This window comes from Protopterus annectens, chromosome 4.part0, assembly GCF_019279795.1.
Source record: "Protopterus annectens isolate FY-2018-M chromosome 4.part0, PAN1.0, whole genome shotgun sequence".
In the NCBI taxonomy this organism is placed as follows: domain Eukaryota; kingdom Metazoa; phylum Chordata; order Ceratodontiformes; family Protopteridae; genus Protopterus; species Protopterus annectens.
This window is the reverse complement of record NC_056733.1, coordinates 237725149-237749774: the sequence shown is the minus strand read 5'-3', so window position 1 is coordinate 237749774 and position 24626 is coordinate 237725149. Positions and strand designations below refer to the sequence as shown.

The 24626-nt window shown below is 41.0% G+C and overlaps 1 protein-coding gene across 1 annotated transcript in view; it reads left to right on the top strand.

Annotated features, from left to right (window-relative positions):
* CCDC57 (coiled-coil domain containing 57) overlaps nt 1-24626 on the top strand; it is a 3049962-nt gene that overhangs the window by 112052 nt on the left and 2913284 nt on the right. The window contains exon 2 of the mRNA XM_044069731.1: nt 20559-20979. Coding sequence (XP_043925666.1) covers nt 20559-20979 — 421 coding nt within the window. The remainder of the gene's footprint in view (nt 1-20558; nt 20980-24626) is intronic.

Genomic DNA, 24626 nt, shown 5'->3' with positions numbered 1-24626 from the left:
AATAAATAAAGTTGTTATTGAGTACCGAGTACATAGGTTCCATAGTTAGCCAAATCATCTTACTTGAAGGAGAAGTAAAAATCCACCAAACATCGATCGAACAAGTCTAGGCCATCTTCTGTGGGTATTGATGTAAAAAAATCAACTACATCTGTTGAAAGAGACCCCAAATCCTTGGAGCACAACTCGGGCACAAGTTGTCCAAGGAAGTCCAAAGAGTCCTTTAATAAATGGGACTTACTACTGAGATTAGGCTCCAATATGCTATCAATAAACACTGCCAAAGGTATGTTTTCGAGCCTTGTGCAACAACAATGGGTCTAAATGGAGGTGCTAATGTATCATTATGGACCTTGGGGATCCAAAAAATAGTTGAGATAACAGGCTTCTTATTCCAAAGGAAATCTTATAAAGTTTCCAAAATCCTGTTCTCAAAAAATAAATACTTCAAGGCAAAGTCAGTCGTGAAATGGGTAATATTCACTTTATTCCTAGATACTGCAACATAGGTCATGCAATCCTTAAAAAATGTTAAGCATGACACTTGAGTAATCAATCGTGTTAAAAAATAACCATGCCTCTGCCTTCATCAGGCTTCATGAAGTGGATGAATTTTTCCTTCCCTAAGGAGTCCAGCGTGGCCTTTTCATTAATACTTAAGTTACGCTTTCTAACATGTTTATTAACCCTGGTCAGTTTATATAAATCATTTGACACTTGCCTTTTCAAAAGTCTGTATGACTGGATGTAACATTAGATTAATTAACATTTCTTCCAAAAGGGACACTTCGTGGGTTGCCCATTTCCTTTGTCATTACTCTTATCATTAAAAAGAACAGCTACATTTAATTTTCTAGTAAACAGTTTTAATTTGGTCAAAGAATCACTAATGTTGAAAGGTGGACTGGGTATAAATTTGTAACCTTTCTCAAATTATGAAAATGGAGATATGATTGTAATTAAAAATGTTGAATTCATTGTATGAAGTCCTTATTCCTTTTGTGTGTGGTGCTATCACCATTTTTTCATTTTCCCTTTGCCCTTCCCTTTGTAGCCTGCGGTTTGTCTGATGTTTTCCCTGTGGTAGTGTAAATCTTTCCTGGCTAGGCCTGGATCCTGTAGGTGTTTTGTATGACTTGCCAGGGATTCTATCAATGTAATACCAGAAAATCTTGCTAATAGTTGAAATACATAGTACTGAGGTTCGTGTTTTATACAGTTAATAAAGAGGGTTCCCTATTCTGTCCTGTTGCTTCATTACTCAATCACATAGAAGCGAATCATTCCTAATATTAGGTAATGGGTATGGAGTCTTATGATATCAGTTTGTATCCTTATGATTTTTTTTTATTTCATGGTTGACCATATTATCACATTTCTTACCAATCCTATTAAAAGTATTGTTGTACTAAAATTTATAGCTCTCAAATAAGTCATTCTGAATAACATTGTTCAACTGTTCAGTATCACTTAACAAACTAGAAATAAGTCTGTGCATATTATACTTAATCAAGAGTTCTAGAAGTACAAACCCACGACTGTCAAACATCTCAGTCACTTCACTATGAAAACCATCACTATATTCCAAGCCACTGAGAAACTTATAAACCCTTAAGCCTTGTGGGACAATTCATCACTTTAGCCACTCCTGAAGATGCCCATTTTCCAGCTGTAAACTCTTTAATTTCAAAAAGTTCTTCTCCAGAAGAATAATGTTGTCTCTGAGTATTCTGATGTCTGCCATCACAGACTCCATTAACAGTTGTATCATTATCTCCTACAAAAGTAAAGTTTTTATCTAGCCACTTACTCATATTAACTATCTCTGTATCTACACAATTGTTGTTGTGAAGATGAATTGAACCACTGGAAACATTGTGTATGTTAAAAGTACCTTGATAAGGACACTTATAGGTTCATAGGTAGATACTAGGCTATCTGCCTTAGGGCATTTATAAGCCTAGCCAGAGTGTATTTGGCTTCCACCTCCCTATTAGATTAGCCTACTGTGCCTCTGTAAAGTAGGTCACAGAAGGTACCCTTTTAATATTAGTTTACTGTGCCTCTGTCTAGCAGGGACACAGGAGAGATCCCAGGGGTGAATTTGCGATTTCCCATCCACGCGTCCAAATTTCGCTTGAAGAGGGTCAGCGAGGGGCTATGTCTAACATGAATTGGGTTTCTATTACAGAATGAGAGGAGCCTCTGGGAAATGAATCTGTCCCTCCAGCATGTCCTATTTATTTTTGTGCTGAGGTTTAGGTCCCTGGAGCGTGTAGCTCTAAGGGACTTGGATTTTTTGAGGTGGAGCATGTCCATTAATTCTGGGTTTGACATGGCTTTGTACATCAGGCATAGATCGCCTCTGAGTAGGCGGTAAGTAACTGAGTAGAGCTGGAGTTTCTTTAGTCGAGCTGTTTGTAGCCCATGATCCTCTTGGTGAGGTACTTTTGGGGTCTCTCCGGTTGCTGCAGGTGTCGCGTAAGGTACATCCCAAAAGGGGCATTGTATTCAATTATGGGCCTGATGAGTGACTAGTAGAGGGGCAGAATGACCTCTCTTGATCTAGATGTGAACCCTTTCGTGATAAGGTGGGCTATATAGAAGGTCTTTCTAACCACTTTGGCAACGTGATTATTAAAGGAGAGATTACTATCTACGTCGGTCCCCAAATCTCTAATTGCTTCTTCCGTACTTAATGGATTACCACCTATGTGGTAATTTGTGGGCACCTTGTTTTTCCCAAAGGGGATGACTATGCACTTTTTAGCAGTTAGCTTGAGGCTGTGGCTCTGGCACCAAGCATCCGTCTCTGTGAGATCCTTTTGGAGGATGCTTGTGTCAGCTGGAGATTCTATTATGGCCCCCAGTTTGCAGTCATCTGCGAACTTTGTCAGCCATAATCCCCCCGTGTTAGCCTGAACCTCAGAGAAGTATATACCAAACAAGAGAGGTCCCAGAACTGAGCCCTGTGGGACGCCACTTGTAACTGGTTTGGATTCGGACATGGCACCTGTGATTCTGACCATGTGGGTTCTATCTCTGAGCCAGTTTGCAACCCATCTTGTGATATAGGGGTTGATATTTAAGCTGGTAAGCTTATTTATGATGCCCGAGTGGGGTATTGTGTCGAAGGCTTTTGCGAGGTCCAGGTAGGCTGTGTGGACTACCTTGCCCTCATCTATGGCTTTGGTAAGTGTTTCAAAGAAATCAACTAGGTTTAAGAGGCAAGGTCTGCCCTTAACAAAGCAGAATTGGGTAGGGTCCAGTGTCTGGAGGCTCCCAATGTCTTTGTTTATGAGTTCCATGATAGTACGCTCCATAGCTTTACAGACCAGACTAGTCAGGCTTATGGGGCGATAGTTTCCAGGGTCCGTTGTGGCACCACCTTTGTGAAGTGGGACCACTGTAGCTGTACGCCATACTTTGGGTGCATATCCTGTAGTAAGGCTAAGTTTGAACAGTGACTTAATGTGAGGGTTCAGTTCTTCTTGGAGCTCGTGTAAGACACAGCCTGGGACACCGTCCGGTCCCATAGATGCTGTGTTTTTTGCTTTGGAGAGGGCAGCTTTCACCTGTGTAACTGTGATGTCAGGGAGGTTACATTCAGTTGGGATAGGCATTTGCTCCTTTGGGGGGAAGGGAGGGAGAAGTTTGCGCTGAATCTGTCTGCCAGGATGTTGGCTATGTCTGTAGGTTCGTTATATTTTGTACCGTTATGCAACAGTTTAGAGCATATCTGGGAGTTTCCACCCATGTTCCTGACATAACTAAAGAAGGCCTTGTGATTATCTTTAGTGTCTAGGGCAATTTTTCTTTCGAAACTGGCCTTCGATGATTTTATGAGGGATCGAAGTTTCTTGCTAATACTTAGTGACTCTGTTGCAAGAAGCACACCCTTGCTGATTGACCATATCATTCACTTGTTGGGTCATGGGGTGAGCCCTAAAGGTGGATGAAAAAACAACTTTTGGCTTAAAGTATTAACTTCTTTGCACAATGATTTAGCCATGAGTAAGAACTATTTATATATGCACCCGAACACATACCGCACTGGTTAACAACAGGAAAAACAATGCTCTTACTTAAGAGTGAACCTGCAAGCTACCCTAAAAATTATAGACCAATAACTTGTCTTCCGACAACATGCAAACTATACACAGGAATTGACGCTGACAGAGTTTATATTCATTTAGAAGAAAACTCAATTATGGCAGTAGAACAAAAGGGCAACAAAAGAAAATCATATGGAACCAAGGACCATTTGTTGTTAAACAAAGTTATAGTGGAGAATTGTAAGAAGGGGAAGAACCTAAGTATGGCATGGATTGACTACAAAAAAGTATTTGATAGTATCACACATTCATGGATAAAAGAGTGCTTACAAATGTATAAGATACACCCTACATTGATTGATTACATCACAGTAACCATGAAACAGTGGCAGACCACTTTGCAATTAAGCCATGATAAAGAACAGATTATTATCCCAGGGATAAAAATTCAAAGGGGGGATATTCCAGGGCGACTCTCTGTCACCCTTGTTATTCTGCCTTGCCATTAACCCATTAAGCTGCATACTTAGCCTAGGCCATGGCTACAATTTGGCTTCTAGAAAACAATGAAGTCTAATGACTTCTCATCTTCTCTTTGTTGATGATGTAAAATTGTATAGCTCATCAGATGAGGAACTGGTTGTCAAAACTTTTTCAGATGATATCGGAATCTCATTTGGTCTTGAAAAATGTGCAAAAGCAGCCTTTAAAAAAGGAAAATTGCAGCACCAGGAAAACATCAGTTTTGGACAAGAATGTGATATAAAATAACTTGAGCAAGAGGGGTTGTATAAATACTTAGGAATTGATGAAGGATCAGCAATAAAACATGAACAAATGCGAATAAGGCTTAGTAAGGAGTACTTTAGAAGACTTAAATTAATCCTGAAAACAGCATTGACACCTAGGAACAAGATCCAAGCTATAAATCAATTTGCTCTTCCTGTCCTAACGTATAGTTTTGGAGTGATTGATTGGCCCCAACAAGTGTTGGATAGATTGGATATCAAAACAAGAAGGATGCTTCATGCTCACCATATGATTTATAAAAATCAGTGTATACCAAGATTATATATCCCCCGTTCTGAAGGAGGTATGGGCCTCCTTGAAATTGATTACATGTATAGATCTGCAATCGTGGGACTCCACACATATCTGTTGACCTCACAAGATCCAAATGTGGTGAAAGTTTTGAAACATGAGGAGAATAAGTCCAAGATGACATCTCTGCTTAATTTAGCAGAAGCATATCGACGTCAAGCAGGAATGGAAATCAAATCAGAAGTGGATAAAAACCAGGCAGCAACTGAATGTGCTAAAAAAAGAAAAGAAAGAATATAAGGTGAAGGATCAGATGAGAAGGCAAGAAATGTGGAAAAAACATAAATATAGTTGCAAGTATAAAAAGCTTCTGTAAGAGCCTCATGTTGATCAAGAACGAACACAGGAATGGTTAAGGAGAGGTGAATTTACATCAAGAAATGAAAGGTTAATATTGGCAGCCCAAGATAGTGGGCTGCATACACGCTGGTTTACTAAGTCCATTGCACATGTGGGAGAAACAGACATATGTAGGTTTTGTGGAACCAAGTTGGAAACAGTTACACACCTTATTGCTGGTTGCAATGCTCTAATGGCAAGGGACTGTATACTGAAAGGCATAATAATGTGGCGAGATTGTTACACTGGAGATTGTGCAAACATTATGGTATCGAAGTGGATGAAAAACGTTGGAAACATGAACCACAGAGAATCATAGAAAATGATGAAGTTTACATCACATGGGATCACCCAATACCAACAGTCCAAAAGATAGATGTTAGAAAACTGGACATAGTGATCCAAGAAAAGAAGACAAAAGTAGCATTGATCATTGAAATTGCCACACCTAGTGACTATAGTGTCTTGCATACAGAGAGACACAAAGTCATAAAATACCTTGATCTGCAGGCAGAAACGAGAGCCATGTGGAAGAAAGATACCCAGACAGTTCCAATAGTAGTAGGAGCAACTGGTCTTATAAAAAAGAATTTACAATCATATTTAGATATGTTACCAATTCATGCAACACCGTATAAATTGCAGAAGGAGTCATTGCTGGGCACATTGCAGGTACTGCGAAGAGCACTTTTGGCTAATATCAAAGAGTGAAATAATACTAATTTCATGAACTTTAATCGTACTCTGACTTAGGAATGGGGTCCATTCCCGTCATGGTATTAGAAACCCAAAAAACACCTCTGCTACTCTTGCCATTAGGGCCTTAAATTGCCAGTTTCATATGTTAAAGTATCAGCAGCATATTATGGAGCTAATTAAACAGAAAATAATGTTGATTCCTGACTATGCAGAACACAAAGATTACAAGAATTAATGCATTCTGCTAACCAAGTTGGTAAACATACTTTGCAATGTGGGTTTGATGCCTTAGAAGCATCTTGCAGGGCTGCTGTCACTGGGTCTGTTCTTAGAAGGCATGCTTGGCTTAAGGAACAAAACTTGCCAGATCATGTCAAAGCAAAATTACTGGATGCACCATTAAACCAATAGTGTTTATTTGGTAATAAAACAGAAGGAGTCCTCAAAAGAATGGAGGAGAAAGCTAAATCTATGCAAACTGTTAAAGATTTCTTACAAGTACAGCCACCTAGATTCAGTAGGCATTGGCCTTCAGAAAATGGTCTTTTCCAGTCCCTTCCATGCCTTCTCAGTCCAAGCCCAGGGGCAGCAGACCACCAAGACTTCTGTCTCAGGTTATGCACAGATCTAAGCAATGGAGTGCTCCCACGTCCAAAACAGGGAGTAGTAAGCCACCATCCTATGGTAAAATGGCACAATGACTTATCCTTACCTCTTCCAAGCCTTGCCCAATTATTTGCACCTTTAGGAGGAGAAACTTGCCCTGCATGCCAAAAACTGGGAATACATTACCCAAGACAGATGGATCTTAAGCATTGTTTCCCAGAGATAAAGATTCCACTTCCACTCTCTCCCAACCCTAAGCGGATGGCCAGACCCCCCCCCCCCAAACCAGTGGGCAGAGGCCCAAAAGCAAGTACTTTCTCTTCTCAGCATCAAGGCTATTCAGCCTGTCCCAGCAGAACAAAGGGGACAAGGCTTTTATTCCAGACTGTTTCTGGTTCCCAGAAAAGAAAACTCTTGTGTCCTATCCTCGATATTTCTATTCTCCACCTTTCTGGTGGTTCCAAAATTCAAAATGATAACTCTCCAAAATCTGCTTCCTATACTAGCCAAGGACTCCTGGCTAGCAACTCTAAACTTAAAAGAAGTCTATCTGCACATCCCCATAAGGGAATTTTGCAGGAAATACCTACACATCAGAGCAGGCTCTATGCACTATCAGTTCTCTGCACTTCCCTTTGGCTTGTCTACTGCACCCAGGGTATTCACAAAGTGCCTAGTTCCAGCCATTGCATATTGCAGGCAGAAAAGCATTCAGATTTACCCATACTTGGACGATTGCCTGATTCAGATGGACAGTCAGGACTTGCTACTACAGCACCTGGCATTTGTAAAGAGACTTCTAACTTCACTGGGGTACACCATTAACGAAGAGAAATCACAGCTGGTACCCAGCCAACAGATTGTATTCCTGGGAGCAAGCTTGAACACAACTTCCCAGATGACATTCCTCACTCCAGAGAAACAGATTTATTTGACAAACTACTTCAGTCTACTGGCCACCAAAACCCGGCTATCTACAAGAAAAATACTGCAAGCCCTGGGGTTCATGGCCTTTTGCATTCTATTAATTCCATATGCAAGACTGCATATGAGGAAACTTCAGTGGTAACTAAAAAGTCTTTGGTGTCAACATTTTCAGGACCTGGAAACAATGATTCTTTTCATTCCTTGCTTAAGGACAGAGTTCCTTTCGTGGGCAGAGGCCTGCAACAACAACAAGGGACTCCCTTTCACTCTACCCCCCTGCTGCCCAAACCCTAACAACAGACTCATCAGACTATGCATGGGGGGCTCACATGGCAGGGCAGTGCATTCAAGCAAATGCACCTGGATATCAATCAAAAAGAAATGTTAGCTGTGCAGAATGCTCTGACAGCCTTATTCTTCCAGGACAACTATTAGTAAAAACAGACAACACCACAGTTATGTGGTACATAAACAAGCAGGAGGGGAACCAATTCCTACCCGCTCTGCAGATTAGCCATGGCTCTGTGGAACACAGCCTTGAGCAGCCAAGTGCACTTGCAAGCTCAATTCCTGTTAGGCAAACTAAATTCACTGGCAGACGACTTAAGCAGACATCTCATGGACCCACACGAGTGGAAACTGGAACCCAAAATATTCAAGCTTTTGAGGCACAGGTGGGGGACACCAGAGGTGGACCTTTTTGCTTCCCCTCAGAACTATCAGTTGAGCAAATATTGCACCAGAATTCCCCACAGCCAAGCTTGGAAAGTGGATGCCATGTCTTTCACCTGGGAAAACCTTTGAATCTATGCCTTTCCCCCTCTGCCCCTCCTATCGAATGTTCTACTAAAGATCAAACAGGACAAGCCAAGAACTATCCTGATTGCACCAGACTGGCCATGCCAGCACTGGTACCCTCTTTTGCACAGCCTAACAGTGTTGCCACCATGGCACCTGCCTCAGACTCCTTGTCTCCTCTCCCAGCAGGCGGGCCAGATTCTGCACCCTCAGCTACAGACCCTGAACCTAGCAGCCTGGCTCATCCACTGAATTCCTCTCCAGCAACTCTCAGTAAGCAGGTGCTGGATGTCATTCTTGAGGCAAGGAGGCCCAGTACGAGAAAATCCTATTCGGAAAAGTGGAAAAGATACTGCTGCTGGAGCCAGTCTCAGGGAATGGACACAACTGTGCCCAACTTACCTCATATACTAGATTACTTAGCAGAAATGCTCCACAAAAGCCTATCCGTCTCTTCAATTAAGATCCCTGCCTGTGCCATCTCAGCTCATAATACTGAGACACCCCTTTTTTCTCATCCTCTGCTCAAACAGTTCCTGAGATGAGCCAAGAATTTAAGACCCCCCCCCAGGAGAGCTCCCACTCCTGCCTGGGACCTTAACTTTGTATTGGAAAAGCTCACGTTTCCGCCCTTTGAACCTGCTGCCACAGCGGAGTTAAAATTCCTCTCATGGAAAACAGCTTTACTTCTAGCCATCACTTCAGCAAGAAGCGTGTCTGAATTGTAGGTCCTTATGGACGTGGAACCCTTCATTATCTTCCATGCGGACAAGGTCTCCCTCAGGACTAACCCATCATTTATGCCCAAGGTGGTATCTAGTGTGGCTTTAATCCAATCCATTCATTTGCCTACTTTTTTCCCTAATCCTCAGAATAAAGGGGAAAGGATCCCGCACACCCTGGATGTGCATAGGCAGCTCAGGTTCTATCTGGACAGGACTAAGCCTTTCAGAAAATTTGGCCAGCTGCTAGTCAGCTTTGCTGTAGGGGTAGAGAGCAAGGCCATTTCAAAGCAAACCACTTCTAAATGGATAGCACACTGCATCCATTTCTGCTACAAGCATCATGGGAAACCTACCCCACAGGGGATCAGAACACATTCCACTAGGGCTACATCAACCGCTACAGCATTCCTCAGGGGAGTCCCTACCAGGGACATCCTGGAAGCTGCAACCTGGTGCTCTGTATACACTTTCACAAAGCATTACCACTTGCCTATCTTTTCTAAATCCAGAGCTGGATTTGCCAGAGCAGTCTTACAGGGCCTGATTGCCAGCCCTAATGCTTCTTAGCTACCTCCACCCTTCCTTAGCTTTGGTAATCAACCCAAATGTGATGACTCCAACAGTGAAACACTAAAAACATAGTACAGTTGTGTACACTTGCCATAAATGTAGATGTTCGAGTGTATTCATTGTTGCAGTCCTGGTTACCCTCCCTCCAGCCTCCTGACTTATCTTTACTTCTCCCTATCTTTGTTGTTTGGCATTTTTTACATCATGAGTATTTGCTTTTTGTTGGGGGTGTTCCATACCATGTAATTGCTTTCTATTTTTGGGGGCACCTGACATCTGGGGCAAGACAAACTGGTGTAATGGCGTCGGCTGCATGTTTTATACCCCTGACGACCTGACGTCATGGAAGAAGTGACAGCATCCGATGCAGAAATCCCAAGACTCTGGTATTCAGGCCGACTGAGGGCTACCTGCAGGCAGATAACCCAAATGTGATGACTGCAACAGTGAATACACTCGAACATCTACATTTATGGTAAGTGTACACAACTGTACTTTTTGCTCAGGGCAGCTGTTCACGCTACGTATGCAAGAGTTGCTTGATTTTTGCTGAGCCTTAATATTCCTATTTCTAGCAGACTTTGGGAGTGATTTTTTATAACTTTTTTGTAAGACATTTTAGTGGGAGTAGTGAAGTATTGTGGTGGAAGTGCAGGAAACTCACAGGGAAACTTTTTAGGTCAGAGGGAACCCTCCAGATTAATTAGATATTTACACCTCTCTTGGAATTATTAGTGTGAAGAATAGGATCAACAGTTGTGAGCACAAGGCAGTTAGTACACTGTCATAGGGGACCTAGTGCTAAAAGCTAGCAGAGGTGAAATTAACAGATTGACCTTCCATCTTGTCCAGTGTTTTGGTGTTTAGATGAGCAATGTAAATGCAGAGGGTGTTTATATTTATGGTAGAATACAACAAATATACAAAAGGCTCACTGTTGAATGATATTCTTGTCCCAAATGTTGCAGATTTAGAAAGGATCAGCAGGCAGGAAGATGAGAAAGAAGGATAACTTGAGCTTAGCAGTCTAAGGGGAGGAGCTTCTCAGTTTGATATTCTAATGCTCACTAGTCAAAAAATAAGTACATACATTAGGAGACTACCGTTAATCAACCGCTCAGTAGGATCATAAATTGGGGGTGGAGGGCCACAACGTAAACACGGCAAAATTATTCTATTTCAAAACTGAGGAAGTCAGTGCCAGGCAAGGATTAGAGCTTCAGGTATCTGATACTAAAAATAAATTAAAATTATTCCATTCCCGAGAGTGTAAAAATGTATTAACTAATAAAATAAATAAAAATGACAAACAGTTTGTTCCGTTTCAGAAGAAGGTAAAAAAACCTTTTTATTGTTATAAATTTATTTTGCAAGGCGGATGAGTGCTGTCTAGATAAAATATGAAAGTCACATCTATTTTTACATAAGCTTAAAATTTAAAATAGTCTGAAAATAGAGAACTAGACTTGTGAATGATGAAATTCTATTGGTTTTGTTTTTGGGGGTGCTTGTTTGTTATTGGGAAAAGCAGTTATATCTGTAAATAATACGACCTTCTGATAAAGGGAATAAAATTGTAGAAGTTATGTTGTCCTATCTTGCCTTCATTCTTACATGTGAGTTCGGAGCTGATCCTCAGCTCCGACTCGGATGTTTACAGAAGCTCGAAGTCTCTTAAGTTGGCTCGTGGCAAGGTAGGTCATGCAGTGGTATCAACCTTCAAATCTCATTTGCCGCTCTACGAGTTCAGAAGTGTTCTTCTTGGCTGTGGCTAAGTTTAACTTTTTCTTCACTATTTTATCATATAAAGCTTGTTTTTCATAGTTAGAACAGTAGAATCTTCCTTTAGATTAATCGTTTATTCTAGGTATTGTTATATAGTTGTCGCTGGTTTGTCAGCTGTTTGGTCGACTTTTTCCGCAGGCCTATGTTTTGTGGTATCCCGTAGTGGTAGTTAGATTATTTCCTTGTAGAATTTGCTGTTTTCCCCTTGTTGAGCCCTTTTGTTGGCTCTTTATTAGGTTGGCTATTGTGTTTTTACACTGCAGGACTCCATAGTTTAGTCCGTTTTTTTCTTGGTGTTAGCTTTCCTGTCTGTGTGTGTTTTTGTCTAGGCATAGATAACTTGGTTAACTGTTTCTAAGGGCTAGGCCATTTAAGTTAGAAGACCTAGTCCTCTATTGATCTTTCCCTTTTCTATTCTCAGTGTGGTGTGTTTTCTCTTTAGATAAACATATTTGCCCATCCTTTATTAGAGGGTTTTTCCTAGTGGTGTGTTTCTTTCCTGTTTCTTGGCAGGGCTAGGCCCGTTTAAGTTAGAGGACCTAGTGCTCTCCTTGGTATTTACTTCTCTTTTAGTGTGTGCGTTATTTCTCCTCCTCCCAGTAGTTAGGGTCTGTTTTAGTTAGAGAAGCTAACTAATTACCGTTTGTACCCATCCAGTGCATTTCTGCTTTGTTTACAGTGTGAAATTATGTCTAAGGAATCCAAAGAGAAGGATCACAAACCTTCAGGTTTCAAGAAATGTCAAAAATGTACTCAAAGAATGTCCCTAATGGATGGGCATAGTGTATGTGTCTACTGTTTAGGGGTCATTCACTTAGAAGAGACTTGTACCTTTTTTCAGTCTTTTAGCTCAAAAGTCCTTCAAGAAAGGAAAAACAAATTGATTTTGAAATTTCTGCTAAAACCATCCTTTGAGGAAGCTTTAGCTAGTTCTTCCTTTTCCTCACAATCTACTAAGTCTCCCTCCAACAGGAAAGAAAAGACCATTAAAAGGCCATCTCCAGTGTCCTCTGAGAAATCTGGACCTTCTGAGAAAATTCCAAAAACTTCTAAGACTTCCACCTCATCAGCTCCACTACCTTTGGTGCCGACTGAGGTTATTACTATTGACATGCCTATATCGGCCCCAAGAACTTCGGAGTCGAAAAAGGATTCTTCAGCTCGGAGCCGGTCAACAGATATTCCACCGGTCTCCTCTACACAGAGATCACCTATTTTTCAAAGATCTCGCTCTCCAACCCTTTCCTCCAGGTCTTCTAGGAGCAAACTATCGGATGAAGATGTAGAGAGGGTGGTGCACAGACTTTTGAAGGTGCTGGGGCTGACAAATTTGCTCTCGGCTCCTGCCCAGCTGGTTTTGGAGCTGTCCAAACCTTTTACATCCAGTACTGTTCCTCCTCCAAGCAAAACCGGTCTATTGGAGCCAGAATATCCAGTACCGCTTGCAGTAGAATCTTCGGCTGTGGAACCCCATGAGCCCTTACCGGAACTGATATCTGCTCCAGCACTCTTAGTACCATCCATAGTGTCTAGGAGCCGAAGTTCACCGGTCAGCCCCGAGGCAGATTCTTGGACCCGAGCCTCTTCAGTTCCGAGTCTTCCTCTCGGTGTGTCGGCTCGACTGAGCTTGGCTTCTGCATCGGCTTCAGAGCCGTTCACCCTGGAACCAAGGCCTACCTTTGCTTCTTTGAAACCCGTGGTGTCCTTTGAACTGGGGGAGTAGGCCTTTGAGCTGACGAGGAGCGTGCTGGCCAAATCTGCAGCCCTACACAAGGATACTAATGTTCTTCCCTCCAAAAGCACTGGCTTCTGTCTTGGCTCCACCCTAGCCACAGGTCAGCAAAGATCCACAGCCTCAGGAGCACCCTTTAGGTGATCTCTGCTCTTCTGAGATCTCCCCAGAATACCCTTCCGAGGAAACTTGCAAGAGGAAGCAAGTAGACTCCCCTGATGAGTCTGTCACCTCCGACACTGACCTTGAGGAGTCAGAAGGGTGACACTGACCTTGAGGAGTCAGAAGGGTCCCCACGGTCATCTTCTGAAGATTGCCTTTCCAGATATCCTTGAGATTCTAAAACAGAGAGGTGGCTGGATTACCACCACCCCTTTTGATGAGGAGTCAGTGTACCTGAAGGCTTTCAGATCTCAACCTTCAGCCTTTTGGGTGTCTCCGTCTTTTGACGAGCTCACAGATTTGGTCAGTCAAAAGGCGTGGGAATCACCTGACACAATGGAACCAGTCCCTAGGAAGCCAAACAAGTTTTTGTCAGCCCCCATGGGAAAAGGTTTTTTGACTAAAGGTGTGGCAGTAGATGCTATGGTGGAGGCAGCAGCCACCAAGGAGGAGCTTGCAGAGACATCCTCATCTGTTCATCCGCCGAACAAAGATTCTTGAATGATGGACAGATATGGGAAGCGTGTTTTTTCTTCAGCGGCTTTCAACCTTAGATCACTGAATTATCTTACGCATTTTACAAGGCTTCAGAGAGATCTCCTGAAGGAACTAGAAGATACTCTACAAGATACTTCAGCTGCGGGGGTACCAGAAAAGGATGAATGCCTCCATGAGACTGATGATATACACAGCGATGGAGCAAGTAGGGCAGTGGGTTCAGGAGTTTCCCTTAGGAGACACTCCTGAATGCGCTTGTGTAACTTTGCAGAGCCCTTTAAGTCTATCTTCACTAATGCCCCTTTTGACAGTTCCTCACTTTTTGGACCAAAAGTAAAAGTTAAAGATACACTCACCAGATGCAAGCAGGAAGGGAAAACTCTCTCTGCCGTTGGAGTACGTTTTTCTGTCCCTTCAAGACCCTACTTTATAGGGCAGAAAGGCAGTAAGATGTGGTTCAAGAAATCCCAGAGAGTTTTCTCAGATGCATGAGGAGGTGATTCCTCCCCCAGGAGCAGAGGGGGAGGAAGTAATGGCAGACGCCGTCCTAGAGGCAGAGGGGGCCTGCAAAACCAGGGCAACAGTGATTCCTTTCACGAATGTTCCTATCAGCGCTCCTGAAAGGAGGCCCAACTGTGCTACTTTGGAGCCATTCGGGGGATGTTTATCTTTGTACCCAGAAGCCTGGCAAAACATCACAAAAGACAAGTGGGTACAAAATATTGCAACCAGTGTGCCTCCAGAAAAATGTGAGATGACTCCAAAATTGGATAAAAACGTCCTTTATTGAATAAGTACTACAAGATACGGAAAATAATAAATTCAGTAAGACAAAGCACTTTTCATCGCACATATTGAGGTAATGGTTAGGGGTGTGTAATAACTTACAATTGACTGAACCTGTATATAATGAGGCTTACATAAATTAAGGTGCATCTTTTTATTTACAACTATTTGATTATTAATTTCACATATCTAATGGGACTGTGGTGGTGGTGCTGCGGTAGCGTTTTTGCCTCACAGTAAGACCGTTGTCCTGTTCAGTTCTCAGCTAGAGCGTCTTCTGTGTGGAGACATGCGTGAATCGGCGTACCTTTGTTGAAGGTTGTGCGTCAGGGCCGGCAACTTGGCACGTAAAAATCTACTGCCAATCATTAGCGGACCAGAGTTCCGCTGTGGCGACCCCTAAAAAAAAAAGCCGAAAGACACAACAGTTTCACATATCTAATGCTTATATTACATATTTTAACAATGAATTTTAGTCTGTGGGATGCTCAAAAGGGAAGAGCACCCATACACAAAATACAAAATCTATTTAACTATTAACACCTGTTATGATGTTCCGTCATGTAAGAAATGTATTTTATCGCATTTATTTATTACTTGTTTTTAATATTTTTTTTTATTGTAATGAATGCATTGATATACAGATTTTTAACTTGATGATGTGATATGGTTTTAGTTTCATGGCTTTTTTAACCCACTTATGGACGTAGGTTGTGCTATTTGGGGTCAAAACAGCGAATCACTTTTACACAAAGAAGGACTATTGTATGCATTAAGCTTTTAATTGGTGGTTCTTTTATTGATCTTGATAAATAACAACTCTTGGAGTTTACTTCTCCTTCATTGTTGGGACATTTGTAAGAATAAGTGATGTGAGTCCAACATAGTGTTAATTTAGTGAGAAGGTTTCCATTCATTAATAGTGAGGAATGTCAAATCCCCTAGTTTTATTGGCTGGCAGAAACTTGATTAAGCTAAGGAATGTATTTAAATACTGGAATTGTGAATGATTTGTTTTGCCAAAAGAAATCTCACCATTGGTGTGACAAAAATCACTTTGTTTTACTGAGTTTATTATTTTCCGTATCTTGCAGTACTTATTCAATAAAGGATGTTTTTATCCAATTTTGGAGTCATCTCACATTCTTCTGGAGGCACACTGGTTGCAATAATTGTTGTTTTATCTTTCCTGGTTTGGGTACAAAATATAATATCCAGAGAATACTCCATACCCTTTTCTTACCCCCCCCCCCTCCTCGAACCAGAACAATCACGGATGTTCCACCCATTATCAGGGATCAAGCATCTATAGAAATCCAAAAGTTGCTAAACAAAAGAGTCATCCAAACCATCCCTGCAGGCCAAATAGGATTCGGAACTTACTCGAGATTCTTTTTAGTACCAAAAAGAACAGGGGACTGAAGGCCCATATTGGATCTCAGCAAACTAAACAAATCAGTCAAAAAATCCAAGTTCTGAATGGTGACACTGCAGTCGATACTTCCCTTTTTAGGGAAAGACAATTATATGTGCTTTATAGACCTCCAAGATGCGTACTACCATATAAAAATGGACAGAGCATTGAGGAGTCACATACGCTTCCGGCTGGGAGCCAGTCACTATCAGTTTTGTGCTCAGCCCTTTGGTCTCACTACAGCCCCCAGAGTGTTCACCAAATGCATGGCAGTAGTAACGGCTCACTTGAGACGTCTTGGATGCCGAGTGTTTCTGTACCTGGATGACTGGCTCCTAACTGTCACCACCAAGCATCTACTTCAACTGGCCAGAAACAGGACCCTACAAATTTGTGCTCTGCTAGCTATTACAGTAAACTTGCAAAAATCTGCCTTGTTGCCCCGTCAACATATTAGGCACAGAAATAGACACTGTTTCAATGATGGCTTGCCTTCCCACCAACAGAATTGCGAAGCTCAAACAACAGATATTGTTCCTTCTTCCCAATCACAAAGTCAAGGCAAATGTAGTGTTCAAACTGCTGGGAACCATGGCCTCAACTATAACCCTTGTTCCTTTAGCCAGGATGCATATGAAAATTTTACAGTGGTTACTATTCTCCTAGTGGTCACTTCAGGAACTCCCTCTGTCTCACCTAATCATAATAACAGAATGTTGCAAGAAGGATCTGTGTTGGAGGATCCAATCCAACAAGTTAACCATCGGGAGACCATTCGTTCCACATCAGCCTGTTGCTACTGTGACCATGGATGCTTCCCAGATAGGGTGGGGGGCATTACCTAGGAAAGACAGTCCAAGGTATATGGCAAGAACACGAGGCCCATTTGCACATAAGTGTTCTAGAGATGAGAGCAGTACTTCTGGCATTGCAAGCACTCCACAACTCTCTCCCTCTAGGGACGATTGCAATCCAGTTACAGTATTTCATTGGTATGGTATATAAACAAACAGGGAGGAACCAGATCACACCCACTTTGTTGAGAGGCTCCGAGAGTTTGGCAGTGGACAGTTTCTTCCCAATGCTTTCTAGTAGCAACGCACATCCTGGGAAGTCGAATGTGATAGCCGACAAGCTCAGCAGGGCAATATTGATGCCTCACGAGTGGTCTCTAAATCAGAACATAGCGGAAGAGATCTTCCACAAATGGGACCAGCTGTGCTGTGATCTTTTTGCCAATCCTATGAATGAAGGGCGAGATGGACACAAACATGGAACGTTATGGTGAGTACATAACTTTTTTTTTTGAACTATAAGCAATATGTTAACATGTGTTATGACCATTTGAATGATACTTTGGTTTATGAGAGGTGTAATATCTCATGTTATAATGATGCACTGTATCTGTATCAGTTTTTACTGAATAAAGGTTTGAGATTTGGTTATTTTGATAAGACTGATATTGGCAAAAGGTTTGCAGTATATGGGTGTGGTTTAGCAACGTTTGATTGTTTAACAAAAATCTACAAATGTTTAGATAATTTAGTTGGTCATCCCATATTTTCTGCTTGTAGATACTTTCTTCATAATATTGGATTGTTCGGCTCCCGATTAAGCTGTTACAGATGCAGGTTGTCGAATGCGTCTTTGTCAAACTGAAAAGCGCGAAAAGCCAAAATAGCAAAGCGGGTTTTCAGCGAATTCTTTCCCTGGGAAAGAATTTGTATGGCCGCTTTCCCTACTTTGCCTTTTTGGCACTGTAGTGCGATCTCGGAGTTGGTATATTTAAGTAAGGGGGTGTGGGGGGCACAGCCCCCCACATTATGTAATGTTTTATAGTTTTTTTTTCTTGGGAAAAAAATTGCTGTCCTGGGGTTTCAACGTTGTAAGCTTTCGCTTACATGGGGTCAATTATGTGTTGTTCGTGCTTCTGAGCATGCAATATCATAATGTAGACCTGGATTGTTATTGCATGAATATTTATTTCTTTTGTTAAAAAATTCCTTTGTATATTAAAGATACACAGGAGTTTTTGGATAAAATTTCAGTTATTGAATGGAATGAGAATTGTGTATTGGTTGTCGTTGGATGTAGAGTTTCTATACGTCCATCCAACATACCCATGGGATTCAATCTTTATATTATTTTCTAGGTGACAGCACCCTTTCACATTATATTATAGAAATGGTTAAGTTTTGTCTTGAGAATAATTTTTTTATTTTTGATGATGACATTTTTCACCAAATCTAAGGGACGGCCATGAGGGCACCTCTTGCCCCATGTATGCGAATCTGCAGCCATGTTTGAGCTGGAATATGTGTGTCAGACTAGCTTCTTCAGGGGCCATGTTGTGAGTTAGTATTGGTACTTTAATGATGTAATTTTTATTTGTAAGGGGGGTAAGAACAGAGTTGATGATTTTGTACATGGTCTACAAAACAACAGATTTAATTTTAAGTTTGATGGCCTTCATTTGAGTAAACCGGTAACTTTTTTAGATATTAATTTAATAGGATTGGATGTTGGTAAAATGGAAAATGGAGGGGGGGTATGTTTTTGCAAGGTAATAGTTGTCACCCTCCCCTATCTCATCTCCTCGTTACCTTATGGGGAGTTTTTGCGTCTCTGTAAACTTTGTAATTTGGATGATGATTTTGATAGAGAAATGCAATATACAGCAGGGATGTTTATAGGTAGTGGTTCATAGTAGTGAACGTGTGATGGAAACCCTTTGCAAAAGTTTATCAAAACGTAATAATTTGAGTTTGGTTGTTGACAAGCCCATTCAGTAGAGTAGATAGTGGTGATCTGAAAAGTTTCCTTTTTTTAGATATAACCTTCCCTATATTTCTGGTGTCAATGGCCAGCATAAAGGCATCCATTTTAGAACAAATTGTGTTGAATGTAGGTGATTTGGTTCCTTAGTATGGAACCTTAACACCAGGAGGTTTGAACAATGAATGTAACTGGAAATATCCATCCATCCTTCCTCAACCCCTTTTTCCCATTTTTGTACATGGAGTCAGGGTGTCACTCTATTATGTGATGATTCTAAATTTGATTATAAATTCTGTTTTGCATTTTGTATTGTACTCCTTGGAGGCATCTTTGCCGAGGTGCTACAGGTATTAAAACTATTTAAACTATTCACTGTTTTTTCTACTTGTCTGTGGCTGCTTTTCAGTATATTTTTTGGTTTGTGGTTAAATTATTGCATAATATCTTGCAAATATCTTGCATATCTTACATGGATAAGAAGTTGCTACCTTTGTTGCAGTTCTAGTGTAATCAGAAGCTTTTTAATGTTTGACATGGCTGAAAGTATGTGGGAGTGTATGAAGATCAGCATTTTCCTCTTTCATGACTGGTATGGCTTACAGTTTTGCTTACCATTAACCTTCTAGATTATTTCTTGGCCAGGATTCCGAGTTTGATTTCTGTCATGTTTTACTGCATATGGCTTATAGCTTAAAGAACAATTTTTTGAAACTGAAATGAGCCAATGACTGTGACACCATTAACTCCAAATGAACTGGCTAAAGATACCAATAAAATATAGTTAATGTGCCATAAAGAACAAGTTTGGTATTAATCATTACATGTAAGGGTTTTAAAGATTTAATGTGGTAGAATAGGTAGTGTTTTACAACTTTGTAAATAAAGACTGATGCAAAGCAGAGATACTGTATGTACCTTCTGGTTTAGGCTGACAGGGTCTAATCACTGTCTTCTTCAGGTTTAAAACTTCATTTATTTTCTGTTGCCCACTTTCTCCTGTTCTAGTTTGCATGGAAGCTAGAGTGTATCACAGCAAGTGTAAAGCACAATTCTGGACAGGATGCCAGTCTATTGCAACACACACACACACACACACACACACACACACACACACACACACACACACACACACACACACACACTCACTCAAATGCAAACACACACACACACACACACACACACACACCACATCAGGGGACAAACAAGCAGCAAACTTCACAAATCAAGGCACTCTTGCTTGGAACCAAAACAGAGAACAAGTGATGTGGGGAAGCATGTTAGCAGTTGTACCACTGATTCACCCTTTGTTGTTAATCATTTTGAGTTGAGGGATGACCATATGCATTTTTCATGTTATTTTTATATGTTCCAAAGTTTGGCATTTCATCTTTCCATATATTAATTTTCAGAAAGTGTGCCAATTTAGACATGGTTACAATGTACTGTGAACCTAAGTGCAGCATGTTTTTCTTGCTGATAGTTGTTAACTGCTGTTTATTTTCATATATTAGTTTTTGGCAGTTTATAATTTCTTCCCTCTGGAAATAACTGAATTGCATTGTTTCTTGTTTTCTTCCTTTCAGATAAAGACCCCTTTTACAAAATGCATCATGAAAAGGAAGACCTGGACGATCTGCTTGCTCGCAAAGAGCGTGAATGGAAGGATCTTCAGAAATGCAGAGTCAGAATGCTGGAGACCGCTCTTCAAGAAGCAAAGCTGCAAGTTGGAGAGCAGCAGGAAAAAATGGCACAACTAAAAGAAGACTTTAAATATAATCTTAAGGTGCTGGAGGAAAGAGACAGAGAACTTGAACGCTATGATTTAATGTTCAGCCAGCTGAAGATGGTAGAAAGCACAAGACAGAATGAAATTAGTGACCTGAGAATCCAGATTGACAAACTTCAGAATGCTGTTTCCATGGAAACGAAAGCAAGGGAGGAACTGCAGCAGCAGTACCAGCAGAGAGTTAAAGAACATCAGCTGACTCTCGAGAGGCTGGGCAGGTAGGAATGTCCAAAATAAAGCTGCTTAGCATTATTTCACTTTCATGTCTGCATTGTCATTTAATATTATTTTGAACTTTCATTACTTTTTAATTCCATATTTGTCCTACTGTTGCCATCTGATTAATTCCACTATATCCAAGGGTACCTCTCACCCCTATTGCTTGCATCCAAGGTCTTGTCCTTTCCCTTTCCTCTGTAGGTGAGACCACACCCATTTCCCCCACTGTGTCTACCGTAGGTTGCGTTCCGCCCTTCATTGCTACTTGATTACTACAACCCTTCTCTGCTGTATGTATCAGTGTATCAAATCAGTGCCTCTTTCCTACTGAGTGTATCAACAGCCACATTCCTTCTATGCTGTGTGCATCTCAAGCCTCTTTCCTTCTCTGCCGCTTGCATCTTGGGTCATGCCCCTTTCCTAGTACATAAGTCTCAGGTCATGTCCTTTCTCTGCTACTTTTATCTACGGTCATAGCCTTTCTCTGCCAAATATATCCCAAGCTGTATTCCTTCCTGCTGTGTGCATCTCATGCTAAATCCTTTTCCAGTTGTATATATTCAGTGCTATGTATCTCAGGCTGTGTTCCTTCCTGTATGCCTGAGTCTGTCCTTTCCTTATTATGCATGTTCCAAGACTTTCCCTCCCGTTCCTTGTATCCTGGGATGTGTCATTTCCCTACACCATGTATCCTGGGCAATGTCCCTTCTCTGCTGCATGTATCCAGGAACATATCCCGTCCTGATGCAGGTATCCCAATCCACATCCCTTCCCTGCTGCAGGTAATCTAACCTAATAGCAATTGCATTCTTCATGCAGATAAAATTGTGAAAAATGCAGAGTTCAACCAGATGTTGGGGGAGGCATTTCGAATAATTTCTGCTTAATCTGTAACTGGTTAGACAACAGTAATTAATCTCTCTGTTGATGAATGAGAACAGTAATGCTTTCAGGGACTGCTTAATGACCTGACTCCAGCACAAAATCTGTTAGTGAAAGATCTGGTAGTGAAATCCCCACTTCCATTAGTCAGTGCACCTATCTTTCCAATACCACTCAGAGAATTTAATAGATAAAATTTCCAAATCAACTTAAAATATATTGTAGAATCTCAAGTCTACTCACCAGCAAAGCTAGACAAGCTGTTGCAATCAATGTGTTAATCCCAAGACTGTGTCAAAGTCAAAATAAACTGTATTGTCATTTAGAACTACACGTGTAGCCTAAATGAAATTTAGTGCATCAGCTCAATTATTGAGATTACAAAGGAAAGTGAAACAACAAATACAAGTAGAGGAATAAACATAACTAGCCAATATAATACTTCTCTCAGTACATCAAGAAAGAGTAGAGACTTTTACCAACACTCATAAATGAAAGGAATATCCTCCCCTGAGTTAAATTAACTGCCCCATTTAGAGTAATACAAAGCACACTACAGATTAAAATGTCTAAGTTATTTGTCTAATATTGCACTTGAGTGAGTTAAATAATACTGACTATGGATATAATAAATATTGCACTTACTTGGAATATGTGTAAGTATGTTGTTGTTGTTGTTGTGTCTTTTGGCTTTTCCCGGTTAGGGGTTGCCACAGTGGAACTCTGGTCCACTAATGATTGGTAGTTGATTTTTACATGCCGAGTTACCAGCCCTGACGCACAGCCTTCAACGAAGGTACTCCCATTCACGCATGTCTCCACGCAGAAGACGCTCTAGCTGAGAATCGAACTGGACAGCGTCTTATTGTGAGGCGACAACGCTACCGCAGCACCACCACCGTGGACAATATGTGTAAGTATATATTGCACAAATAAATAAAAATTGACTTATGTGTCCAGACCCCTGGGACTAGTGCCCGAGTTCAAAAGTCTAATCACTGTAAGGTAGAAATTGTTACTTAATCTTGTAGTCCTGCAATGGATACTGCTATATCTCCTGCCCGATGCCAGATGCTTAAACAGTCCATCCGCAGGATGTGTTTTGTCCTGTATTTTGGTGGCCTTTTGGATGCTTCTTGCAGAATAAAGATATAGTATCGATGGAAGACTGGAACCTGTTACCTTATTTGCAACCCTCTCCACTCTTTGTAGTGCCTTCCTTTCTGTGCAGCTTCCAAACCACACTGTGAAGTTGCAGGTGAGAATGCTCTCTATTGCACATCTATAGAAGGTGGACAGAATATGAGGAGGAAGCTTAGCTTTTTTCAGCCTTCTTAAAAAGTGGAGGCGTTGGTGCGCTTTCTTGACCAGTTGGCTGGTGTTTCCTGATCACGAGAGATCCTCAGATATGTGTACATCCAGGAATTTCATACTCTTAACCCTCTTCACACTCTCACCATTGATCCTGAGTACTGGATGGTCTGTTCTCCTTTTCCTGAAGTCAATGATAATCTCTTTGGCTTGCTTACATTCAGATCAAGGCTGTTCCCCTCGCACCAACTGATCAGAGATGCCACCTCCTCTCTGTACGCCCTTTCATCCTCCTTTGTGACGAGCCCCACGACTGTAGTGTTATCAGCAAACTTGATGATATGGTTGGACTTATGCTTAGCATAGCAGTCGTGGGTAAGGATGGTGAATAACAGTGGGCTGAAAACACATCCCTGTGGAACCCCACTGTTAATTGTGATGCACTTTGATATGTTCTTACCTGAACACACCCTCTGCGGTCTCTCATTCAGGAAGTCCAGGATCCAGTTACAGAGATGTTTAGTGATTCCTAAATGTGCCAGTTTTTCTATCGGCTGCATTGGTACCACAATATTAAATGCAGATGACGGTGGAGTATGCATCACCATTTATTGCATTAAACTCAAGCCACAGCCTTATTACAGGTAGCTGAAAGTACAATATTATGCTTAATCCACCTGCCCTATAGTAGATAGCATCACTGACACTAGATAAAGCAATCTGGCTGCCAGTTAAAGCTGTTTAAATAACTCAGATTGCTGTCTACCTTTAAACTAAAACAAAAAAAGTTTGTCCTGTTCTTGGTGTAACCAAGCTTGCACCCTTTTAATCAGACTACTGTTCTTTTTAGGAATTATATAAAGAGCTTTTTTTCAGAAAATACACCTGCAAGATGGAATGCCACAAGACATAAAGTCTTAATGATTTTGATCAATTCAGAATGCAACTTGGGGACCACCTAAAAGTTGCATGGAACTGTAATTATGTCAATGACCATGATAAAAAATGTACTAAAGTTCTGTAGATCTGCATCATTCACTAGCATCTCTCCCATGTATCCTTTGTCATGATTTTGTATATTATTATTGTATACTGTTAGCTCATTCTGTTTATACACAAAACATAAATATATCTACTTATTTGTACACTGTGATTTTTGTGTATAATCAAGTGAATGTTAACTGTAGGTGCTTTTGTCAATTAATTAATTAATTAATTTATTTTTTAATGTGATTAAATGTGTCGAATTAATGCAAAACACATTCAGTAAGCACAAGATACACATGCATTCCTACAGCACAGAGCACCTCAACTGTACCAACTTATACTGAGGTTAAAAGAATACTGCCTAAGCCTCTCAGACTAAGGACCAAAAAACCTCAGTTGTTAATTCACACAGCAACACACCCACGTTCCCATTCACATCTACAGCCATTATACGTACCTCTAAAAG